At 39.5% G+C, this 27,014-nt stretch overlaps 1 protein-coding gene across 2 annotated transcripts; it reads right to left on the bottom strand.

The window, feature by feature from the left end:
• Positions 1–2,630: 2,630 nt before the first annotated feature.
• Positions 2,631–27,014, bottom strand: prkcha (protein kinase C, eta, a). 2 transcript variants are annotated; one of them, XM_044375621.1, is made up of 14 exons: positions 26,196–27,014; positions 21,250–21,313; positions 16,806–16,959; positions 16,676–16,710; positions 16,498–16,580; positions 15,738–15,867; positions 15,494–15,627; positions 15,253–15,384; positions 14,830–15,003; positions 11,871–12,025; positions 7,079–7,217; positions 6,217–6,405; positions 3,341–3,487; positions 2,631–3,222 (listed from the first exon to the last, which is right to left on the bottom strand). In XM_044375621.1, the coding sequence occupies exons 1-14, from the start codon at positions 26,544–26,546 to the stop codon at positions 3,073–3,075; spliced, it is 2,037 nt and encodes a 678-aa protein (XP_044231556.1). In that variant the 5' UTR covers positions 26,547–27,014; the 3' UTR covers positions 2,631–3,072. The 2 variants fall into 2 exon arrangements, with proteins under 2 accessions (XP_044231556.1, XP_044231555.1); XM_044375620.1 differs by having other exon boundaries at positions 15,738–15,870; positions 26,196–27,013.

Below are 27,014 nucleotides of genomic sequence, written 5' to 3'. Positions count from 1 at the left end.
TTAATGAAGGTGTTAATTTTTGCTAGATGCTAAACAATATTTGTGATGCACCTTTCATCTTAATCTTCTATCTGGATATTAATATACTAAGCTACAAACTGTACTTTAACAAAAGATGAATGAGTTTACAGGTTTATTTTTTCCTAACTGGTTCTGCCTGTATTCAAAATGGAGGTCAAAATACAGTGTAACTGGTTATCGTAAGGATTGCTCAATTTTGGCACAGTTGTATATTTAGTCATCCATGTGAACTTAATGGTTGTCTGGAAGTTTTCTAAGGTGACAGCCACACCTTTTTCTGTGCTATTGGTCCATCAGAAAGGTTGGGCATGGTGCCATCTCAAACAATGTTGTATTTCAAGTCCTCTCAGTCATATTTTATAAGGGCAAAGGGAGTATGTGTGGATAATATTACTAGTGTGCAACAATACGAACACCCGATGGTGCTTATTGTAGCACAATTTTGTCTCATTTCCTAGATGCTCCAATAAAATACATTGAGGAGTCATCATTAACACAGCTTTCAAGGGGAAATGTTGAAATGTAGAACTATTGCTTTGTCATTGTAATAATGGGAAGAGTCTGGTCACATCCGCTTTCCGAGTTAGTCTCCCAATCATCATAGCCAATTCCTCGAGAGATTTGTGATCTAATTAACAACTACAGTCTGATGCACTGAACAAATGATATAGATATTTGCTTCTGATGCACAAAATGTCCAACGGTGGCAAAAATGAAGAATTCTACATGGAGGTGACGTCTTTGAAGGGCCTTTTTGATTATCTGTTGCTGCTTTTAGGTTATCAATCAAACAGGCTGGACAGCGGTGTCAAGCATTGATTCAGTCAAGCGGTGCTGAGACACTGCTGGCAGCCATCAGTAAGTCTCAGTAATGAAAGCTTAGACAAGGCTCCTACATCTTTCCTGTCACTCAGACAGTACCTGAGGAAAGCTGCCAAACAGGGCCACATTAACGGGTAACGAGAGGTGAAGTCATTTAATCCAATGTCTTATTCTCTGGGCAACACACGTCAACATCTGCATTAAGGAAAGCTTAACGTAGATTAGTTGGCTACTGTTAAATCCCTGAGATCAATGCATTTGTAAACCTTGAGTTAAAATTATGTTTAAGGTGAATCTGAGAGACTAACAGGAATTGATGCACAATAGGAAGGGCTTAGCAGCTGTATTGGTCTCCTTTCAGTAAATATAAGTTTGCATGAATTTCATAAAGCAGCTCCTCGTTTTGTGCTGTCAAAGCAAGTTCAGAATATACGCAGCCATTTTTGCATCCGAAGCCACCAATTTATTCAGCCGCACAACCCTCCACAGGATAGGGGGCTGACGAGATAAACAGATGTAATATGGAGCCTGAAGACTTCCTCCCTCAAACTAACAGGAAGTCCATCTCCGCTCTGTAAAGGGAGGTGCTGTTCATGTCTGGCCAGGTTAATCATTGTGTACCCAGCATTGTTCACAAAAGATTTCTCTCCACATAAGACTCTTTTTTTTTTTTCTTTTAACAGTTTCAATTTCTATTACGAGCAGCATATATCATTTTCACAAGTGTCACAGAAAGAGCATCATTCCTCCTTCTCATGTCTTCCTGTTTCTATCAAAGGCGACGGTAATGACGCTGTGTGGTTTCCTGTTTATTCTCTTCTGGTTTGCAATGACCCCACCAGATGATTGGCCTAACTGCAGGGCTATGGTTTCAAGCTCTCTCTCTCTCTCTCTGTCTACTTCCTCTCTGTTTCTGTTTATGCAAAGAGGGTGGTTTTAAGTGTTCAGCAGGGAGAATATTTAATAACTTTCTCGAATTTACAGTTTTGAAAAAGCCCCCCAAGTGAGCTTCCACTACCCAGGCAATCTGCCCACAGACCTGGAAGGTTTCAAAGGCCCTGTGTTTGTTAAGGGGAAGAGAGTGTGTGTAAGATGAGAGCAGCAGAGTTGAGTGATTACTGTTCCTCTTGAGAAACATTTAGACACACCGAGTCTCGTTTGATTCTAGCAATAATCAAATACAATCCTTGCATTCTTGCTCTGGCCTGGTAACTGCGTGGTGAAATCTTCAAACTTCTGAATATTTCACATTCAGCATGAATCACCACAGTGCTTTCAACCCCGATGAAATCTTGCATCATCCTCAACATGCCTGGCTGATCAAATTACACACAGAAGGCCCTAATCATGGAGAAGATTTTGTTACAGAGTGTGACTGATAAATAAATAATAGCCTATTGTCTGAAACTGACTCTGGCAACTCAGACAAAGCATCCTTTTAAATCTTTAATCTGATTAAAATGTTTACCTAACTTAACCTTTTTATATTAGGCTGGATATGCTGCTGTTTTTCAGGCTTCATTTAAGTTTTATCCTTTTGTGTGAAAATGAAGGGACTCAGTTCTCATCTAGCCAGCATGTGTGGGTCTGTGTATTTGTTTTTTTTGTTTTTTTTCCCAGAGTAGAGTCACATCATCGAGAAACTATTTCATATACACAGTCAGTCGTTCCGGGATTTTAACTGGCAGCCCAACTTTTCTGGGAAACGCTGGCAGTCTGGTTAAAATTGACTCTTGATTCCACTCTCTGAGCAGTGCAGGAGCATAAATGAAACACAAACCATGCCCTTGTGCTCCAAAAGTGCTTTTTTCATTTGAAGTAACTGGAAGCAAACTCATCCATCTGCATGACAGCAATTGTACAATAAAACGGACATCTGTGGCAAACAGGTTTACAAACGTATCAACTTGTCAAACACACCCTTTCCACACAGACTTTTGCATGAATCAAACTGTATCAAAGTCAAAACTAAATGTCATTTTCAAAAGCTGATCACACACACTGAGAGTTTTCGAGAATTATGGGAGTGCTTAAGAGTTCATTAGGTGCAGCCTCAGTTCTTGTCAAGCATGTGTTTGGCTGACTCCTCGCCACTTTGCACCCTCATGTCTCTGGGGAATGTGACAGTGTCATACTGTATGTACCACTGGGAACAGTCTCAGACAAAGCTACAAATGCTCAGAAGAGTGAAACAAGTGCTGGCTGACTGGTGGATCAGTGAGGAGACTTTTAGCTCTCCAGCAGTTCAGGCGAAGTGAAGGAGAAGTTTCGGAACTCGTCCTGATTGATGGTAGGGATCATCGGGTCATCGATCGGCGTGAGGGTGGGCTCTTCCTGAGTAAAATCTGGGTCAAAGTTGTTGACATCCTCTGGTGTTTTCTGGGAGGGAATATTTAAGATTTCAGTTGCAGCCACAAGGTGAGACAATGTTTAACGCTGCATAATGTCTGCATATTGTCACTATCATGTAATAAAGGAGGTTATTTGTGTGACTTACGATTCTGGGCTTGAAAGGCGGCTCTATCTCTCTACGATTCAACTTCTCCCAATCGATTCCATCGAAAAAGGCGTGGCTAGTCAACGCGTTCTCTCCGCCCTCTGAGGCCACACAGCCCAGACGCCGAGCCGGGTTTTTGGTCAATAGCTGTGAAAGCACAAAAGCGGATGAATTCACAAACACGTCACACTAAACAGAAAAGAAAAAAAAAAAAAGAAAAGAACACATCATCAAGAAAACTAATGTAAGATAGGGTTGCGCATAAAAGCAACAACAAAGAAGGGTCAAACTGTTTGGAATCAGTGGATGCTGTCAGATGTTTCATTGAAGATCTGTACACAGGAGGATGCAGGAAATGTGACGCATATTATTGAACAGGATCAGACCAGAGTCTGAGTGATGAGGAGTAATGCCAAACTGGACTTGATCCAAGATGATATCCAGTCAAACCCCACCTCCCAACTTATGAAAAACACACCCATGATTGTATCTGACACCACCCTCTGTGACTTAGTTGGAGAGTGTTCAACTAAGTTCAGGAAAGTGCAGCTGACTGTTGTACACAATAAAACAATAGAGCAGTGAATCACATGTTAAAGTCCAACAGTTTCTTTGCTACGAAAGTCTGGTAGGTCTCTAAAGGGAGAGGCCAAAACAAAACAAACTCAAAATTAAAAAAACTTTGTTTTAACTTGCCTGTGGGAAAAAACTGGAAAAAAAAACCCCACTAATGTGTTTTGGACAGCTCAGTGTGTCTGTGCACACCTTAGGGCCAGTGGTGACATTAAGACTAGGCTACAACAAACTAACGAGCCTCCGTCTCCACAGTGACAGTGGCCACATTAACCCGAAGTCATTGGAAAGATTAATATGTCTCACCAAATCAGCTCCAAACACTTTTAAACACTTTAACTGGCATAAGCAACTCTGCATTCCTCAGCAAAAACAGAAAAAGAGAAAAAGATGTCAAGCAGACAGAGAAACAGCATTAAAGGAGAAATGAAAAGATACAGAGAAAAGGTTAAACTAGTTTAACTAAAACTGTTGGTTTTATGTGTTTTGATCCTTTAACTACAAACCACATAAATCTTAAACACTGGTGAGAATTTTCAGAGGTGTACACAGGTTTTTAGATTGATATCTCAGCTTCCAGAGAGCTATTGTTGTTAACTGATGCTTAAACACTGTGATCATCATCTTGCACAAACTTGAATTCTGCTTGAAACAAGTGAAACATCACTGTGAACATCAAGACATCTCTTTTGGGGGAGGGCAAAGAAGCATTACAGTTTAATGCTACTAATGCAGTTGTGTGCAGGGATACGCAGCTGGGAGCATAATTTGATGACGTCATTTGTAGTTAAATGGTTGCAGTTGCATTTAAAAAAAAAATTAAAAAAAAAAAACACTCCAGAACACCAGTATGGCCCTTGAAGTGGAAATAACTGAGTTACACAGACGAGCAGGGGTCAATGAGTTCAGGAGCGTACAGACCATAAAACTGGAGAAAAACTATTCAGCTGCCATCTTTCCATTGCTACACGTCGGCTGTGCCATCCTCACTACCAGACTAGCAATGTCAGCATTTCTACACAAGGATATTCTCCACTACGCCAGCAGAAAGACACAAAGCCGTCAGAAATGAAAATATTGGTCAGATAATGACAATTTTGATTGAATTAATTAATCATTTCTGTCCTTTATAAAACAAAAATATTCAATACTTGCTGGTTCCAGTTTCTAAAACATGAGGACTGGCTGTTTTTATCAGTGTAAACTGAACATTTTTGGTTGGACATTTAAATATGTCACATTTACTTTGGAAAATTGTGATGGGCATTTTGTACTGTTTTATGATTGAAAAAATAACAACAAACAGATTACTCAACAATGAAAATAATTGTTTGTTTTGGCCCTAATAAATAGCTTCATTTAATTATCAGTGTCCACCTTTTTATACACAAACTGCTAAAATAACCTTCAATTATTGAAGTATTTTTTCTCAACAAACATTCTAAATATTAGTCATGCTTTTTATAGAAATCCTCCCAAAACTCTCAACAACCTGATAACTGAACTCCACGAACTCGCTTATAGGGACAAGGAGAACCTTGCAGCGGATCAACCCTCAGTATAAATAGTGCAGCAGCGTTCAAATCCACTCACACTGACATGCATCTTTACGTAACGTGTGACACTGGGAGCAGTGACATGGATCAGCGGGGGGAGATTGGTCTTCCACTGCTTCCTCAAGCGTGTCTGAGTAACAACAAGAATAAGGGGTGAACAGGGTGCAAAGAGAGGAGGAATGGAGGGAGGAGGTGTCGTTGTATTTATAGCTTGGGTGCTGTGGCTGGGCAGTGGACCATGCCTTAATATAGTTATGTAAGAGCTGGGCCAAACAGCTGGCTGGCAGAGCTACGTAAGGCTGTCAGTCACTCTGGAGTCAGAAAGCGTCTGTCAGTCTGAAGTACAACAAATAACGAACCCTGATCAAAGTTAATCAGAGCAAAGCTGTTCAGACCTTTGCTATCATGTTACAGACTCAAGCTACACTATTCAGGAATGCCCCGTATTGCTCCTGTAGTAAATGTTCACAGCTTATTGGTTTTTCTCCACAATGCTGGTCACAAATCCAGGGAGAGATTGATTTCCTCTATCATTAGGTCAGTTTAAAAAAAGCTTCACAGACATTTCCAGCAATTGTATAACGTGAACAAAGTCCGACAGGAGCAACATGAGAAGAGTCAATGTCTGCCAAAAAGGCAAGGACACCAGCAACGCCTGGCTTACATCCAACTTCATCCATCATGCTGTTTTCAGAATATTTACTGTTGATGAACCACTGAATACAAAATGATTAGAAACAGACTCACAGCTTTGAGTATATTCACTGCCTCTGCACTGAGCCAAGATGCGTAAACAATCTCTTCATTGAGGATGGCTTCAAAAAGATCATCTTCATTTTCGGCCTCGAAGGGGGCGTGTCCTGACAGCATTTCGTACAGCAGCACCCCGAGAGCCCACCAATCAACAGAAGGCCCATACAGCATCTCCTGGAGGATCTGTGGAAACAAGTCACAGTGTACTAATAAAGTTAACCATCATAGCACAGAGAGCATTAGAGAGTCCAACAGCAAACCACTCCATGAGGTTCAGTTAGGAGATTGGATTAGTGTGTTTCCAGTGGGGCTGCACTGAGGAGCAAGTGTTGAGGACAGCAAAGAGGCCTTTCATAAATCCAGACGCACAGTCTTGGTCAGAAAAAAATGCCTCAAATATGAGGACACACACACCATCTTAATCCCTCATTATGAAAACCAAGCACGCCCGTAAAGGCGCATTCTGATGAGGGGATCAGGGCATGTCAAGTCAACAGCGCCGTTCACAAGCTGACCTCACAGGTGCGCTGCCTTTCCAGTCAGTCAGGAGGGAGTTTGGAGTGACGGCTGTGACCACAGTGTTTGTTTTTAGAGGGGTGGTGTGATGGAGAAAGGATGGGACTGGGAACTACTTCATATGAACTCAGAAGACCTGTGTTAGAAGAAGCTAAATGTGGCTGCATTTATTCTTTGCTGCAATAGGTCCATGTCGAAATATATATAAACAGCACCAACATATCTGAAAACATCCTGTGTCACAACTCTGCTAGATAAATATCTGTCGTTATTAGTAGTTGTGGTTCTTAAACTGTGTGTGTGTGTATAAAATTTTCAATTTTCAAGGGTAGAAACTGACCTCAGGGGCAATGTAATCCGGGGTCCCACAGAAAGTTCCTGTGGCCACGCCTTCAAATATGCCCTCTTTGCACATGCCAAAATCTGCCAGTTTACAGTGACCGTCTTTGTCAATAAGAACGTTGTCCAACTTTAGATCCCTGAAAGGCAACAAACAGAAAATTATTTGTTTTTGGGACTCTCAGCAGACACAAATGGATCAATATATGAAAGAGTAAAGGCTGAAAGCTAATCAGCTGCACAAATCCAATTGACGCCAGCAGCTGCTTAAATGTCAGTTTGTGTTCAGCTTCCAGTCACACGCTGTTGGTGTTGTTTCTAATAATATCTAAAGGTGGTAAAAATTTGTGGTGAGACAAAGAGAAAAGGTTCTCTGAGGACGGTGAAGCTGCAACACTGACAGACAACTCCCTAACCATTAAGAGACAAACAGGAAGTATGACACATTCAGATGACCACTCAGGCTTCCAAGAAGGAAAAAGTGCTCTCATGTCAATAATTATTTCTCTTCCAAGACAGACAAAGTTTCAATTATTGTTTTTAAAGCAACAGGTTCAACTTGCAGTATAGTGCTGTAAACCAGATGGTAAATGTAGAAGAGTGATTAATAAATAATTATGCATTTTGGAAAACCTTTTTCTTGGTTAACAATGTGGGTTGTTTTCCAAAGACATGCAAATGTTTAACAAATATATCACATCTGTCTTTCTTAGAAGAACCCACCCTCCTCCCACAGTTGATCTTCTGGGTGTTTTTCCCTGGGGTATTGTTTATTTCTTTGTTTGTTTTTTCTTGTTGAGTTTTTCCATATCTGAATCTTTACTCAGAGGACAGAGAGGTTGTTTTATATTGCACTGACTGTAAACCAATCTGAGGCTCATGTGTGATTTCTAATTTTGGGCTAAATAAAACTGACTGATGGCTACTGAAATTGATCAGTTAGTTTTTAAATGTTATTATTATCAAAGAACACAATTATTATGTTTTGTGTTCTTTGTGTCACCAAACTGAAGAGTGACCATGTTGACAGAAATCATTTTGCATTTGTTAAAGTGACTTGCTGATAAAATGCAAACTCCTTTGTCTCTAAAGAAATTAATAATAATGAAAAGTCCTAAATAATAATATTAACTGAATTAAAAATAAAATCTTTTAAAAAGTTTTTTTTTTAATTTAGTTTTTTTCTTTTCCCTCTTTTTGAGTTGTATGGTAGTTTTAGTTCATAATGTCTTTTGTGTTATTGTGTATTTTTTTAAAAAAGGAATAAAAACATTGCTTAGCAAATGAATAATAGATAAAATGTGGAATAAACTTCCCATCACTGACTGTGCATGTGAAATTGCTGCATAACTAAACAATGGAAAAATCCTGTTCATGTCAGCTGGTGCTTTGTCATCTGACAAAGAGATTAAAACGTGTGACCGTGGCCTCTGGAGTTGTACTCCAATCTGTGATCAGGTGATCCGACCTTAGACCAAGGTCATTTTACGGAGATGGACTGAAGCTAGACAGAGATGCACTAACGCAGGCTAATGCTGATAAATGTTGATAAATTATGACATTTTGAAGATGCATACAATTTGAAAGAACATATATTTTTTCATGTTCTTATTTCAAGCAAAAACCTTAAAATGATTTTGGTTTGATTTCCTCAAAACAGGAACAAAAGCAGAATCACAGAGAGACTGAATGTAAAAGTGCTCAGCAGACTGACAGTCAAGCAAAACTGGTTTGGTTGGATTAATCTGGTTTGCTCTTCCCTACCGTAAACTGATTGTGTAACACTGACTCATATGTTCATGGAGCTTGTCCCTAGCAGCCTAAAAACAGGCCAAAAGAGACCAACTCTGATGCCCACACACCATGACCACTCAGCCGTAGAGTACACAGATTAGAGCATGTAAGAGCTAAATACTACAAGGAATAACAACATCCGGACATGAAAACTGCTAACACGGAAACAAAGAGTGCTTTTCAAATTTTAATTCCTCAGTAAAATATAAGTAAAATTGTCTTATTTTCTACTACAGACGAAATGATCAGGTATTTGGCAAATGTTTTCATGCTCCAGAGCACTCAGCGCACCATGTATGTATAAAGTCTAGTGATGAACCTCTGTTTTAGTTCCGTATTTCACAATGCAAATAACCCACTGCACCAGGTGCTCCTGTAGTCCTTCATCCACCCACCTCTTCACACTAGGAAGACAAAACCAGTTTCTATGAGAAGTGGGTCAGTCTGACAGCGTGGTACAGTAACACAGTACAGTAATAGTTGTGAATCAAGGGTCTAAGGACAGAGGATGTTGTATTGCTCTACAGATTGTAAAGCACCCAGAGGCAAATTTGTGATTTTGTGATATTGGGCAATACAAATGAAATTGACTTGACTAACAGTAAACTTCTGGAACCACTGACAATATCGAGGTAATGGACTTTACCTTACTCCACAACAACAGACTGTGTAAGAGATAGAGTTACACTAATATGAAAATTTCCAAAGAAGAGTAGAGGAAGTGCTGGTGACTCTATGACGCACAGAATGAGATTTTTTTTGTCATTGTGGTTAGATGGTGCATCTGGCCATACCGCTACAGCCTACTGAAATCTATACAAATAAAAATCAACTCAAGGTTATACCGCGGTGATACTAGCCACAATTTAGAAGCATCTTATTTTTCACGATGTGTTAAACCATTCTTAATATAACATTTGGCACTTTGCTGCACTTTTATCACAATTTAGAAATGTCTTCTTTCTGTTAACATCGAACACTTGACTGGTGCATTCTCAAAAAAGACAGTGTTTATTGCAGGGCTTTGTACTGGATTGCATGAGATGTTCATGATATCATGTTCACCCCCTGTAGCTTGTACCTAATTGGCTCTCCTCACTACACTGTTGTTGAAATCAGCCAATTTCGGTTCAGACTTTCGGACACACTGTTGCTGAGAGACTTCAAATCGAGTCTTTACCTGAAGCTAAAGGAGAGATAACGAGTCGAGTCACGAGAAGTCCTTCATGTTACACAACACAGTGACATGGGCTTCGATTTTATTTTAAGGAGGCGGCTAAAGGTCTGCTCTACTTACACTGGCCTGATGTGCAAGCTGCTTCTTGGCTCGTTATTTTAGTTGCAGCATGTGGACTGCGTGTGGCCTCCTAAGCTAACAGTCATGCTATGCGGTGCGGGCTGACACAGAACACATGAACACACTAAATATAACTCAGGATCTTACTGTTAGCTCACATGATGCCCCCCTTTCTTATCATCATGCACTGACATGGAGCCCTCAGCGCTGCTACAGTAACTCGTTGCAAGTTAACAAAACATCCGAACACAAAGGATACAATCAAACATCTGAGTCTGAGATAAAAGCAAGGCCATGACTTCTTTATGAAAAATAAAATATTGATTTCTATTACTAATGGTGAAAACTAAGAATTCTGACCATGCAGTTGTAGTGTATGAAAATCTATTGTTACACTGTGTTTGCTATTACAGGGGACATGACCAGAGTTCACTAAGGAAAATATACTGCGAATGATAATAATCTTTAAATTAAATAAATGCACAGCACAAATATACAGTACATATAAGAGGTGTTTGGAGAATTTTGATGGAAAAAAGGAAAACTCCCTATACAGTATGTTTTGTGGCCCCTAAAACTTGACTGATGTTTCAGCTGACATGGATGACGAACATGAGGAAATAATGGCTGAATGTTCATCTGAAAAGAGCACTCAAGCAAATCTTGTACTTCACTGCCATAAATTGAAGGATCTGAAAGAGACCGTTTTTAAAAATGGTCAAAATTGAAGCAATAAATGCCAAGACACAGTATCCTACATGTATTCCCTAGTGTGGGTCGAGCTACAAAACTGCTGAATCTTAAGATTTCCATTATGCAACTTAAGAGTGCCTTTTCATTAGACCGCCCGTCTGGCAAACGCTCACCTCTTTTAAACTTCATGCCATGGGTTTGTACCCAAGGTTTTTCTGTTGTAAACTTATAGTCTCAAAGCCCAAACTGAGATATTTTGTAAGACTTAACAAAGCAAGACATTATACAGAGTTTTTTTACAGGCCGTGAAATATTCCCCACAACTAGTCATCTGATATTAGCTTGCAAAATCGGTGGACAACCCTTTTACAGTAACAAGCAATTTATTAGGTTTTTTTAGGCACAAGAGCATTTTTCCCAGAACAAATGAGCATTTAAACCAATGGGGTGAGATAATTCTACATGTTTCCAGCGCAGTTTCCATATATGACTGGGGATGAGCGCCAATATTCTGAAACAAGACAAGATAGGCAGCACCAAGAATATGACATTCTTAAAAAAGCTGCCACCAAATACTGGCTCCAGAAAAATCCCCCAACCGTGGACATTTTTACAGGAACGGGAATCGTATACGTTCCATGGAAAAGATGACTGATACTATTTGTCTACAGAAAGACAAGGGAGAAAAATACTGAAGGAAATGGGACTGTTACTCACAGGAAACGGGTACTGATTAGGGTTTTTTCCCTCTCTCTCTTACTGTAGACATCAACACTGAAATTGCTGCGCAATGAACTGTACCTGTCTACCTGTCTCTGATGTTTGTTGATACCAACAAGACATCATGTTCTCTGCCTCATGTTTGCATATTAAACTTGAAACGTTGTCAAAAATAAAAAGTAAAAAAAAAAAAAGACTAGTTAAGATGGACATTTTATGGCAGTTAACTATTTTTTAAGCTTTAGATATCTTTCTGTGTACTATGTATATGTGTATGTCTGATTCAGACCTGTAGATGATGCCTTTGCTGTGCAGGAAGATGAGAGCGGAGGTGATCTCCGCTGTGTAGAAACGTGCTCTGGGCTCTTCAAACTTCCTGGACTTCTGAATGTGGAACATCAGATCGCCACCATTCACAAACTCCATCACAAAGAAGAGTCGGTCCTGCAAAATACATGAGGAGGTGACATTTACAGCCACGTGCCAGCACACACACACACACACACACACACACACACACACACACACACACACACACACACACACACACACACACACACACACACACACACACACACACACACACACACACACACACAAACCACACTAGCCTCACAGAAGCTCCCATGTCATTAAACAGTCCAAGAAAGCATGACCGTGGACATGCTGAGATTGCTTCAAGGATGCTTCAAGGTCTACTTCTCATAAATGTCACATGTCTATATAATGGATTCCTGTGCATGTGCATCTATCTGCAGTTTAAAGTCAGCAGAGAAAAAAAAAAACACTGATCAAACCCATAAATCTTTCTATCTCATTACAGGTTATGGTCGATATGTGATCTAGAAGATGAGAGCCCACAGGAAAAAAAACACTGCAGGAAGACATGATGTACAGATCGGCCTATAAAGCTTCCTGAAGTGATCAGGGCGGGCAGGAAAGCCACAGCGGTCTCTGTTTATTTGCTCTGTGGTGTAGAGTGGTCTACTTTTTAACCTGAGATTATATGTATGATGTTAAAGACTGTGTGGCAAAAGCGAAGCAGGCAGTACTGTGTGTGGTCTAACTGAGCGTGTGTGAGTGTGGAGCCTTTAAGTAAGACTCCACACTAGGACAGTTTCTACTGACTATTATTGAGTTTTACAATTTTAAAAAGCTGATCACACCAAAATATCTGAGTCCCAAGGTCTCAAAAACCTGATTCACTGTTTTACTTTAAAAAATGTAGTTCTACAAAGATAATTTATTTTTTACTCAAACATTAAAGTATCCTGTTTCCTGACATTTTTAATTCACAGACTCTGAATTTCCAAAGTGAAGTCATCCTAATGTATTTTGCAATATTTTCTCCCGACCTCCATGAACTTGATGAGACAGAAGCCTGGCTTTGCAAGACTGGACTTAATTTGCTGTTTAATAGTTCAAATGAGCAGTTGGTGATGTATTACTGTGATGAAGGAGAATTCTCCAAAGACATAAAAGAAAAAATATGTTACCAGTCCGCCTCACCCTCACCACAGGCTCAACCACTTCCCCCCTCCCACTGTTTCCATGCCCACTCACGTGTATTTTTCAAAACTCACAAAAGAGAGAAGCACAAAACAGATGCAAATTTTGTCTCGAAAGAGAAATAATAATTCCGGTGATGTTATGAAGAAATTTAAAACCACAGAAATTTTAAAATATAAGTTTGGTTTGTAGGAAATCTAAAAAATGTTCCACGGTGCCTTTAGAGGAAAATGTCAAGTCATTTTTGTGACTGTGGAGGGAAAGGGCACAGAGACACCAACAGTAAAGAAGCAAAGGGGAGGTGCAGTGCTACAATAAAAGCTGCACTTTGGAGGTGTGAATGGGTCAGGAGAGATCAGTTCTTCACTTTGTGCTGCTCTATTTTGATCCAGTGTGAAGTGGGTCAGTGTCGGTTCAAACACCTAAAGCAGATTAGGATTGTCTGTGGGTGGAAGAGCAGCTTTGCCATCAGTCACACATTCTGACTGAGTCTCCAATAACAAACACAAGACTTAGAAACTGCTGCCACCTGCTGACAAGTTCATGTATTTTACAATGCTGTGTCCCAATTCTATACTACACGTTAACCGCACATATACAGTCTATCATAGTATACTGGGGTTAGTATGCAAGCAATATGCCTTTTACTATCGTGTACTAACAGGAAATTGTGTGTGCTGGCAGATGTCGATCACTTTTGAAACTGCAGATTAAACTTCACAAAGACAAAGCTAAATGTTTTCTAAAAATAACATTTATCACAGTTTTCTAAGATCTTCCTGGAGCTGTCAGACCACTATCTGCAATTATTTTATTTCATTATTTATTTTTGCATCTGTGAATATCTCTTCTATTCCCTTTGTGCATTTTTTAATGGGACTTTAGTGTTCATCAACAGCAGTGGATTTATTATGCATAGTCACTTTTTTGAGTACATTTAATTTTCTAACTTTTCCAGACCTGCTTAGAGTTAGTATGAATAGTAGTGTGGAATTTGCTAATTATCAAGTCTGCTGATTTCCAGATAAGTAGAGTTGGGGTATTCAGTTTGTTGTAATCTGCAACCTCACCACTGGATGCCACTAAACCCTACACACTGGTCCTTTAAGAATGGAACCTGTGCCACACAAAGACCACCAAGGTACTTTAGCACTTAGAGGAAATATTTAAAGTTGATGTAAAGACTATTGGTAAAGAGTTTACACATCCAGCATTGGCTACTAAAACTGTAAAAGTCACCTGCAATATGTAAAAAGAGGAAATTGTAAATACGGAAAGAAAAGTGGTATTAAAAATGTGGTGTAATGGCAAGTAACATAAAAACTAGCGAACAAGGCATTTAAATTAGGTTAAAACTTTAACTAATGTTTTAAAATGACCTTTATGAGCTGCTAGTGGGCAAGTTAACTGCAATCAAAATACTTGAAAGACAGAAAATACTGTATTTTACTACAGCCTTTACTGCAGTTCCAAATACAGTATAAAAGGATGTTTTAGAGTTTCACACTTGCATTTGGTATCGAAGGAGCTCTTTTCTGCACAGCGCTCTTTTTGTGTAACAGTACGTGTTTATGCCACAACTTGACCTGCAAACATTTCCTCAGGAAGGCAAGAGCGGTCTGAGATGAAAACTTTGCATCATTATCTCTGTTGACTTGCAATAATGCAGAGATTTCCCCTTATGAGGCAAATTTATTGACTCGAGAAATCAGTGTGCTTGTGTGGGTGTCTGTACTGACCGGTGTCTGGAAGCAGCAGTACAACTGCGTGAGGTAGGGGTGACAGCGGGCCAGTGACAGCACCCTCTTTTCAGTCATGGTACACTCTACATCATCATCCTGCAAAATGATGTCTTTTTTCAACACCTTGACTGCAAAAACTCGATCCTTGCCGTTTTGTTTTGCCAGCATCACCTGCAGATACAACATACACACAGTCGGATAGATGAGAATTCACTTTTCCCAAATCAACGTCACCATTTCAACAGATAACATTGATTTATTCTGTAAAATGTGTTGTTTTGTGTCTTTTAAAAACAGACCAGACAAGAACCATTTGCTTTGAATAAACATGTTCTCACATTCTACCTCCTTCCTCATTCATCACCTTGTTCATCATTTCATTACAGAGTATTTCCCATCATCCTCTCCTATCATTCCCACCTTGCCAAAGCTGCCTTTGCCAAGCACTTGAAGAAACGAGAAGTTTGAGATGCCCAGCCGAGGAGCCTGCTGCTGAGTTTCTTTACTTGGCCTCCTTTCAGAAGGCATCCTCGTCTGCACCATGCTTTTGGCCTGCAAGTGCAAAAAAAACCAAAACAACACCACCATTTTGATTCATCTGATAAATTTACGTGGAATTAACACTCATTTGATCCATTGCGAAACCACTGAGCTTTCGTACTACTGAGTTGCGTTTGGAGAGTCCTCCAGCCTGCAGTCCCATCTCTGCCAGCTTATTGGCCAGTTCCACACTGTTGACTCCACAGTTTGGCGCAACGTTGCCTTTGCAGCGGATGTGAACATTCATTTTACAGACTGGAGAGAGAAACCACAGACAGGAGGCATTGAGCATTCTCAAAGCGATGGAAGACAAACTAGTACATTTGAGATTGTGATTTTGAGACAAATTTTGACACGGTTCTTACTTTTGCAGTGCAGCCCCTGCCTGACTATCCCCCACAGCAGTGAGCCACAGTGGTCACAGAAGGTGGGAGACTTGTAGTTGTGGATGTTGAACTTGTGAGGGACGTTGATGCTGAAGCCTTGGTTTATAGGCTGCTAAAAGAAGACACAAAGAGACATATTGTAAACTAACCACTGAGTGTTCAACAGCAAGGCCAACCATGCATGTACATAACCCTGAACTGCCACACAGTGTATTGTGAAAAAATGTCTAGTTCCTATTTTTGTCATAGAGAGATATTGTTTCTGTTTATTGCTGCATTTGCTTCACTCTGAATTTCCCCCAGGGAAATTTGAAAGCTGAAATTCTGCAAAAGTGCAATTTTCTAATGCTAAAACAAGCACAAGCGTATTTATAGCAATATATAAAAATGCTATATTAAGCATATTTGGAATATAAGTACAGCAGTGTACAGTAAAGTGTTCTGGCTCAGTGACCAGCTCAACACAGAAACAGGAACCTTTACAGCCTGCTGATCACTGCAGGTGTTCAGAGGTGTGAGTGTGTAGGAGGAGCTGTCTAACAGGTCTCTTGCATATCCTGTATGAAGAGCATCAATTACAAAAAAAGACATGTGGATTAACAGTGACAACATGCCTTCAAACTCACCGATTACTTTGTTATTGATCTGATGATCCGTAAAGAAAATAAATACTGCTGTTGTACCAGCATTAATGATACTACTGTTGAACGGGAAGAGTGTTACAGTCAGCTATTCATACCTGTTCCTTCTCTGTCTTTTTCATGCGTGGACACACAGTGACGACCTGCTGATGGCATCGTTTGTGAACCACACACGTACACACTGAAAAAACACGATCACTCAATGTCAAGTCCACAACTCATGTCTGTATGTTTGAATATTGTGTCAAAAGATGAGAGAAAATGAGGTCTGCTCACCTTGGCACTGGTAACCCTGCTTTCCAAAAACACCCCTATATACAGAGACAGAGACACAATCAGATCCAGTTTACAGTCCACACAGAATAAATGCAGGTGGCATTGATTCGTCCTTGCCCGACTTTCTCACCAGATGAACTCTTTGCAGTGAAAACAGAAGGTGGGCTGGCGAAGGAAAGTGGACATGAACTTGTGTCCGTTGACCTGGTGGATTCTCCGTCTCACCGCCCCCTGCCGCTTCCTCGTAAACTGCTTGTAGGTCTTCTCTTTCACTATGGCGTCGTCTGGAAACAAGATGAGAGAAAAAGGTTGTGTTCAAACACCAGAAGACGAGGTGCTGCTGATAATAAATCAGAAATCTCTACACTAATCCCTGGACCCAATACCATTAGAGCTTAGGTTTGAAAATATATTCAAATTTGTAATTGATCACTTATCATAATGTCAGTATATCGAATGACTAATTGCACATGAAAGAGGTCGCTATAGTGAGGAACCCACTGATAATTGTCACTCAGCGCGGCAGTTCTCCTAAACTCCAAAGAGCTTTATATTATCTTTCACCTCATTGTTTTAGTTTTCCAGGCTGCGACTTTACTGCTTATGTTCACTCTCACGGCAGGCAGCGGTTTTCAGCTATAAAACACCCACTTAACACCCACTACACGCCCTTTACAGGAACCAAACAGCAGACAGAATTAGTTAGAGACAATGCAGTAAACATAGCAGAGCATAGAGCAGCTAAAGAGCCAGATATTTCCCTCAGGAATTGGTGTAGCGCTCCAAAAGGAATACTTGCAAATTTGCTCCGTGCCTTCTGGATGTGTAAATAGCAGCTGTTTGCTACCAAGTTCACTGTATCAGCTTAGAAGGTGATAATATGTCAGTGTTGTGTTCACAGCTTGCCGTACACCGCAGGCTTAAAAATTGTGAATCCAGACACACAATTCTGTTGTCTAAATTAACCACAAAGCAATTATTGAGTCTGATTGTGAGGTTTCAAATAATCTTCTGGTCTAAAAGATGAACAAAAACATTAAAGATGGTCATTAAAAGTTTGCAGAGCCCTATGTGGCATCTTTAAATTGCTTGTTTTTTCTCCCAGCAACTCTCCAAAACCAAAAGATATTCAACTATATAAAAAATATGGAAAAAGAACATATCTTCACATTTGCATTTCATGGAAAAGCTGGCATTTTGCTTGATAAATGACTTAAGCAACAAATCGATTATCAAAATTGATGTCAAGGAATTCTCACTCGATGGACAAATTGGTCAGCTTATAATTTCATTGTTCCCTGGAATGATTTTTTAATACTTAACAATTGCAGGTCCAGCACAGTTTGACTTGATGTTACCAGTTAGCTCAATGTGTTGACACTGACTACAAATGATTTCCCACAAATAAACAAGTACTGTGATTTCATTTTCAGAAGAATATCATCCGTTATTTTTCTCACTTTCACCTAAGCTTAACTGTGACAAACATATCTTCAAACATATTTTTTTTACTTTTCTAAGGGATTTTAAGAAAGGTTGAACTAATCATAAAGGGATTATATTGTCTAAAGACATGTGCACATTTTTTTCTTTTTGTGCATGCTTGTGTAGTTAGACTATGTGTGTTTTAGCTCTAACTAATAAGTAGGCAGCAGTATGTAGTGGAGCTATTTGTGAGGTGTTGAAAACCACACATGCATATGGAAACTGCTCTGCAGAAGCCCCACTATGCCCCTGCAAATAACGTAGACATGTGGTAGTGGTGTCAAAAAAGGTGGGCTTTACTTTCTAACTAACATCTTCAAACATTCACTTCAAGCCCTTTGTCTTGTGCACTTCGATTTTCTCTGTAATCAGTCTGATAAAAAAAAAATATCCAAAAAATAAATCACCTTTTACCAGAAAGATTTATAGTTTTGTATTTTCTTCCTACAAACATTTGCATGAAAATAGAGTTTAAAGAGCACACAGACAACAACAGGGCAATAATCACATTATTACATTGTTATTATTTATCAACCTTTAGTGGAAGGTTTTCTATTGTGATGATATTAACAAACTTCATATTAATAATTTCAAGGAAATTGTAATTAAAACCAACAAACTGGATCATTTACGTTTTTTTGTGTGCAAAGAGAGTCTAATGAAATGCACAGGAGGTCAGTGCATAAACATTAACTTTAATTTATTTTATTTTGCATACACTAGCTATATCATGACATATCTCAATATCAGAAAAATATTCTTATTAATATTGTGATATTGATTATCTCTCAGGTCAAATATTGACTGAAACATCAGCCAGAATTGCGCGATCACTTAAGAGCTTGTGTTTTTATATAGCATGTTTTGTGGCTGACTGTTAATGCTCAGTGCTGTTTGCAGCTACAAAACCCTTGAGGTTCAGCACCACTCTGACAATATTTTTCCCCTTACTTTAACGTCACCTGTATAGCTTTTCAGCAATAGTAACCTTTCAGTCACATGACAGATACAGTCTGTACACTTTGCAAATATCCACATAAAAAGCACTAGTTATCTGCACAGTTTGGTGGGTAAACTGCAATGTTTGCTAGTAGTTATGAAAAAGAAACGGGCTACTCTGGAAAGCAAACATTGCAGTGAACTCTGCAGAGAATGCAATGGATAAAAAAGAGGCCATTTCACAATATAGAGTGTGCTGAAATATTGATCTTGAAAGTTCAAAAAATGTTGATGAAATCAACATTGAAGGCCAAAATGGAGGCAGAATCTTTGTTAAAGTTGTAAAATAATCACATTTAAAAGTGAAACAATTAATCAGAAAAAAATATCATGCGGCCTTAAGTTTGGTGGGCAGTGAACCATGTTGGCAGGAGATAAAAAGCACAAGTTACTCGATCATGCTCAGAATATCAGAATCCCCCATCTGACAATATCTGGTTGAAATTCAACATAGTCAGGACACAAAGAAACCAATCACCAAATTATACAGAGCGTTGTCTGACATGGGAAAAATAAATGGGAAAATGAATTAGAGGCAGAAATTAGTAAGGAAGAATGGGAAGAAATCTTCTCACAAACTCATAAAGTTACAAATATAAGTATGTGGAGGGAGATTCAGTTGAAAATAGCAAGTAGATTTTTTCAGACTCCACACATAGTATCCAGAATGAACTCCAGGTAAACAGGTGAATGTTGGAGGAAGAGTGGAGAGAAGACGGCAAAACATACACATATATTCTGGACATGTCCTGTCTTTGATCAATATTGGAGTGAAGTATTTGACTTACTAGATAAAATTGGTTACCAGCTCCCTAGGGACCCACTGATAGCCATCCTTGGGGGTTTTTCCAGAGTAAATTGGGCATATTTATTACACACACTGCTGGCAGCTGCCAAAAATGCAGTAACACTGAACTGGCTCAAGAAGGAACCTCTGGCCTATGACAGCTGGCAATCAGTAGTTGAAGGAATTTACTCAATGGAAAAAATAACTTTTAAACTGAGAGTACAGAATGCACAATTTACAGAGATATAGTTAATTTGGCTGAAGGTAATAGAAGAAGACTGACCCTACACTGGCTATTCTGAGAGTTGGGTGCACTCATGAGTAGAAAGGTTGCAGATATCAAAGTAATAATACAATCTGATTGTTTTAAACTTTTCCTTGGTGTGATAGTTCTGGTTCATTTATTGTATTTGTTTTTGTGTCATGTTATTGCTCCTGTGTTATCTGTAATACCAATATTGAATTTCTTTTCCAGATATTATTACTGCAAGTATGGGATTGAGAAACATTAATGTTGGGATGAGGAATGAGAGAGGTGGGGGGGGTGAGGGTGGCTGGTGGGAGAGCGGGCGAGTGTGAAGGACTGACAGGGTGGATGGACGCCATTTGGGTGAAACCAAGATAGACTGAATAATGATGTGACAAATTAGTGCAAAATGTTGTTGCAGTGAGGGAAAGATGGTTGAGAAAGGGGGGAAAGAGAATATCTTCTTTCTTAATCTACATATTGAGAAGAAAATTTGACATAACGTCTAGAATGTACAGTGAAAATGTTCTATGCTATAAAAAAATAAGTTGCAAAAAAAAGAAAAAAAAGCGGAACATAACAGAAAGTGACAAGTCACCAGCTAATCGGACTTCTCCTTGCATACAATTTATTTGAGTGATATCTGATCAGCTGAAACATCATGTACATGTCTGAGCAATAGATGTTCTCAATGTTCATGTCCTTTTACATCTGAAGAAAACAAACATTTGCCTCATCACAACGCATTAGCCAGACACAGCGTACCTGGCACATACCAACCTACTTGAGTCAGACACACACACAAACATCCACATTCATGTATGCATGCATGCACACCTATTTTCAGAGCCTCTATAATTACACAGGTGTACTTTGGGCATTTAATGGCTCACAGACCCTTATTATTCAAAACAGCAGGGAAAACAGAGAAGACCGGGGCTGACTGAATAGGAACAAATGGTTTGCACGAGAGTGTGTGAAAAAGAAACTAGGCGGAGATGTTAACGCATGAGGAGAAACACTGAGCTGCATTTCAAAAAAGCGTAGCAGCCTTACCATCTGTGAAGGATCCAGTGAGTGTAATAAGGACGTAGACTTTGCCCTCTGGCTCCAAATCCATCTGCAGACACACATATGAGCACACAATTATATTTCTGTATATTCAAATAGCTAAACAGGAACTGAAGAGGCACCACAGTTTCACGAGAGCAATTTATTCTCAAAAATGATCTGCAATTTAAGAGTGAATGAAATGTATGTCACCCAAACGAACATTTAACAAACAGTAAAGTTGCCAAATATGGCGTATTTCATACATTTGAAATTATATTTCAAACACAGAAAGAGTTGTTGAAGAAAAGAAAGCTTTACGTTATAATAATAGAGTTAAAGAAAGGTATGTGTAAAGTTATCAGTTGACATTTGAGCATCAGTCATTCAGCGCTTGTATACTAAAGATGCAGCTATCTCACTGGAGATTTTTTGCATTCTTCAGTGTGTAAGTTATGTCGGAGGAATTTTGACACCGCGACAGAAAGGCAACAAAGCAGGCCCGGCAGGTCGGGCTGGTTTGCAGAGGACTGTGATGACCTGATGCTCAGCTGTGAAGGTTGACTTACAAAATGTCCAGGTATGCGTGGAGAACTTGTGTACACATGAGGGTTTTTCTGGAGGCGGACAGAGACAGGCAGGCAAAAAAGATACTTCCTGCAGCGACCATTGAGTGGAAATTTTGGTCATTGTACGCTCAAATGAAGATCTATTTGTGTTACATGTACACCCAGCCTGGAAATTATGACTCCACACAACAAAAGGGTTTAAGTGGCCACTCAGTTGGCACAGTAAGTGCAAAACTTTCATTTCACTTTGTCGACATATGCACTTTTGTTCTCAGTTACCTGCTCATATCCTGTCTCAAGCTACAGTCTAGACAGCTAATTTGACTTGTCCACTGAAGACTTCCTCTGTGTGTTTCATCTTTGATGCTTTAACTCTCTAAAGAAAAACCTAAAAATTGCATTAGTGAAATGTCTCTCTTCTCTGGTGAAACAAGGAGTCAGATGAAGGAGGAGCAGATCTGATCTGATCTGACACACATAGATGGTGACAGCATGATGGTAAAAAGTAAAAAAAAGCAGAAACATCTAGTGCTGTATCACAGAGGAGGAAGTATGTTTCTTTCTTTCTTTTTTTTTTTTTTTTTAGAAACAGTTTCAGTCGAGCAAGCAGTACACTTGACAAGAAAATTTAAAGGGGGGCCACATTTAACCCACTTTCAGTTTCATCGCTTTGAGCCTGAGAAACCTCTCTGTCCATACAGACCTACAGTTATTTCAATACTGATTATAAACAACATAACGTAAAATAATGGGTAAATGACTGAGTGACGAATTAAAGACTACAATGTAGTGGCAGGTGGGTGGCAATGGAAACTGGCTTCAAGGTCACATGGTGAATGTGTCAGACAGCTGATGATGTCAGACGTGACATTAACTTCACTCAAGGTTTAAAAAAGGGAGATGAGTAATAAAAAATTCTGCTGAAGTTGAGCAAATGCCACTAAAACGGCAGCAGATCTTCAACATGTTGCGTGGTAATTTCATCAAACAGGAAGAGCATCCAATGTGCATTGAAGGGGTGAAGACACTGAAAAAAAAATGTACAAGAGAAAGTGGAGAAGCTAGATATTAACCAATAGAGAGTGAGTGTTGTAGCAGCGAGCCCTCAAGCAGTGATCAGCGACGGTGGGAACGCTGCAATAAATAGCAGTGTGGGCGTGTGGAGGCTTGTGTCTTAATATTTGCTGCCTCACATGTGAAACACACCAAACCAGCACTTCTTCTGTGCAACAATAACCCTTCACAGTTCAGATATAGCAGATAACAACTTCAGCATTGTGTCCTGAAGTGAGAAAGCAAACTGTTCTGACAAATTACTTCTTCTAAAACTGCAGATCAAGTTCTACTTTTACACCACTTCCCCTCAATGCGGGGTCTTGGTTAAGATTTGCACAAAGCTGTCTCGACTGTTATGGGGTTTTTTTTGTTGGTTTTCCTCAATTAATTGGACTCATTCTGCCTAGAAATATATAGATTTATCATTAATTCAATGAGTGGTGGTGATTCGCTCTAATGACCTGCATTTCTTTAAGATGTGTTGAGCAAGATGTGTAAGTTTCACATTCTCGTGGTACTTTTCAGACCCCCTAATGTGCTAAGAGACATTCTCACGTAGTATTACAAGAACAATTCAGATGAAGGAAGTGATGATAAACTGTGGCCAAAGACAGGTGTTTCAATTGTCAGATTGGTGGTGGGGGGGAAGTTACGTCTTATGGTGTTTTCTTTTTTGGTATTCAGGCATTTGTCATTAATGTACAGTGTAAATTCAAAATTGAACAGTGAAAAGGCTGAAAATTTTGCACATTTCGCATTATTCGTTTAATATAAATGTTACAGTAAATTTCTTGAAAGATTCATCTTGAAACTGCTGTTGGTGTGACTGCAAATGAAGTGATACGTTGTGGTGATTCATCTCACTTAAAGTTTGCAGAATTTTTGGCTTAAGCAATTGAGAAAAATATATACAGTATAAATATTGGCTAGAGGATTATGTGTCTATAGAAAGAACCTGATGAGGGTGTCATGGTACATAGTCGATACCACCTCAGCCTGCTCCAGGCCTGAACAGGTTCAGGTTACATTCTCCAACACCTGCAGTGGCTTATGGTCCTAAAGGGATGAAAGTCTGTCAGAAGAGGGAAACTCCAGTTTGAAGGGGCAGTTTTTTTTTGTATGACGAGAGTGAGATTAAGCTGACACTCTACATGAGGATTTTGAGCTGAGCTTGAATGAGACCCTTTGTCTCTCTGAATTGTCGACTTTGCATTTGAAGTGTTGAAGCGTGCATGTTTAAGAACGCTGTTGCAACCTTTACACCTGAACCAACTATGCATGGTTTACCTTTCACTCACAACTTCTAAAAGGAGTAGTGTGGGCTTTTGATGACAGTAAAAGGCTTCCGAGTCGATGTAGGCAAGACACAAACCACTCATCCACTGCACTGAACATACATGAACATACATGAAGATGTGACTATGAAGTCCTTCAGTAAGCCTGAACTGGTTAGATCTCCTCTCAGTGAGCAGGAGGGGTGGGCTCAGTGCAGGTAAGGTGATGTTGATGTTTTCATGCAAAAAAAAAAAACAGGCCAAGTTACTCACAGGGTGAGTGTGTAGTGAACATAGCCCCAAGCATGTTTTGTATCTTGAACCTGCTCACAATTACTGTTCAGCTGGTGTCAAAGTTATCACAGAGAAACACCAACATTCCTGTGCAGGATAGAGGAGCAGTAAGACTCCAAGTACTCGTTGACTTTTCTAATCTAAATTTAACTATAGGAGCTTTTTATTTTTTTTGAAGCACAGAATGAAAATAAATATCAGATTGGACTGGTTATTGGCAGATACATACAATGACTCAAATCAGGATGAAAAAAAATGCAATCCCTTCTTTTGATAGAGTCTTAAGTCACTTCAAACTGAGGCTCTAACTTTAGGGGTCCCCCAACCCCTTGGCCTCGGAGTCAGTGCCCAGCAGACCCACAAGAGTCTACTGGTTCTTAAGCTCAAGGCTGGACTATCAACTGGGTAAAAAGCAACTTCCCCATTGGCCCCGAAAGCCCAAAGTTAACTGCATGTCAAGTGTTTCTTTTCTGTTTGAATAACTAAAAATTTGTTAGAAGAGTTGCATCACTAAAGTTCAATATCAACAAAAGCAGCTGCTGCCTTGTCGTCTGTGTCAAATAAAAAAGTAGTTTTACCTCCTTTTTATACATATTCCTAAATAAAGTTGTAGTGAATCAAATTAACATATTTTAATTCAAACACAGAAAACTTGGGTAGAGGTTTTGTTCCAGTGTTCAGGTACTTTTCAGGCTCTCTAGTAAAGGTGGGTGTATCAATACTACCATCTTTAAGTCTTGTTTTGAGTATCAATGATAGCATTAATCGGACCGATACAAAATTTTTTTCTAGACACGTGATGACTGTTCTTAGTGTGTGCAATGTCTGCTTCACTACTGCTGTTGTGTGATGCACGTAGTTAACTGTCTTATGTGTTAATGCATTTGATTAAATAGCTAATTAAAAGGGAATTAGCAAAAAGAAATCATTTGATGGTAATGAAAATGTAGCCTGTTACATTCAGCTCATAAATCATGACTCACTGCTCTCGCCCACATAATAATACATAAGCTGTTTTTAATTATAAAAAGTATTGCTATCCCCTGGCTGCACTCTAAACTCCATTTCATCTGGGTCTTCATAATTTGATTTATTGCAAGTTTGTTTGAATTTTGCACCCCTGAAGTACAATATCAACTATGTGAGGTTCTCCAACTTGCAGCTTTTAGACTTAAATTGTTTTAGTTTATATTGTGCTTATTTGTTGTCAAGTTGTGTTTTATCATCCTGTGCACAGAAAAACTGGGGCAAGGTATTATTATTCCATCAGAGGAGCACTGTGAGCTGCAACCAACAATCATGTCCATTATCCAGTGTCCATTATCAATAGTATATAAAATGGAAGGAAATAGTGGGAAAATACCAATCACTATTCCCTGAAACCCAAGTTAACATATTCAAATTACTTGTTTTGTCTGTCATGACAAAGACATTGAGTTTATCATCATGGAAAACTTGCAAATATTCACATTTCAAAAAGACTAAAGATTTCTCAGTTATCAAAATAGTTGCCAATTAATTCTCTTTCAACCAACTAATCGATTAATCATCTAATTACTTCAGCTGTAGAGTACTACCATGTATAGCGGAGGTCAATAGGGGCTCATATGAGGTTAATAGTGGCGTGACTGGAACCCAACAACATTATTCACCCAGGGGCTCCCTAATAAATTAAACCTCCCCTTTTTTAAGGTTATGCAGGCTGTAAAACATGTTTACATCTTTGTTTGTGCCCCTGATAGATTCACCATTTACTCACCCATCCCTCGAAAGTGTCTCCTGTGTTGGAGCTCTTAATGTGGTCGTCAAACGGAATGATGCAGTTTGCCACAAAGTCATCATATCCGATTGGAGTATCGTGGAAAACAGCCAGCTCGATGTGTTTCCCTTCGTTCACATTGAGACTGAACTCTTCATTGTAAGTCGGCATGTTGGTTTTCTGTTTGGTGTGAGTTTGTCCAATTTTGAAGTCGTCCACCTTCACCACAATGTACGGGTCCAGGGTCGGGGCAGCCTTGTTGAAGATGACAGTGTGACGGAGGGAGAAGGTTGTCGGCTTGAGGTCCACAGCCTCGCCGATGCGCAGCTTCAGATAACCGTTAAACTTCATTTTCTTTTTACCTTTACGCGGAGAGTAAAAACACTGAAGAAAAAAGTCTATTAAAAAGCAAAACAACAATCATTTAAAAAAAGCCTTCACGCACGCTTCACATCAACACTGAACAATAACAGTGCTGCAATAAATTCATACTCCATATCCTCTCATATCGGTGTCAAGTCTTGCGTCCTGACGCACTCATGCTGACTTCACCAGTGCCTCCTGACCTCCCGCCTCACAGAACACAGTCTCACAGTCAGCCTCCACCGCGCCGTGTTGTCTCACTTTGAACTGTTCCAACAAGTCAGTAAGAAGGAAGCCACAACACAGACATGCCGAGTAGGAGGCAAGTTCCGCATAACTTGTCACGGAGCGCACACAATAAACACAAATACACACGCGCGCGCGCGCATACACAACATATAACCCCTAACTTGTCACTGTTAGTTTGGCTTGTCACATGGCTGAATTTGTAGTCCT

The sequence above is a fragment of the Thunnus albacares genome, chromosome 15 (assembly GCF_914725855.1).
Source record: "Thunnus albacares chromosome 15, fThuAlb1.1, whole genome shotgun sequence".
In the NCBI taxonomy this organism is placed as follows: domain Eukaryota; kingdom Metazoa; phylum Chordata; class Actinopteri; order Scombriformes; family Scombridae; genus Thunnus; species Thunnus albacares.
The sequence above is the reverse complement of the archived record's forward strand: the minus strand, read 5'-3'. Positions and strand labels throughout refer to the sequence as shown.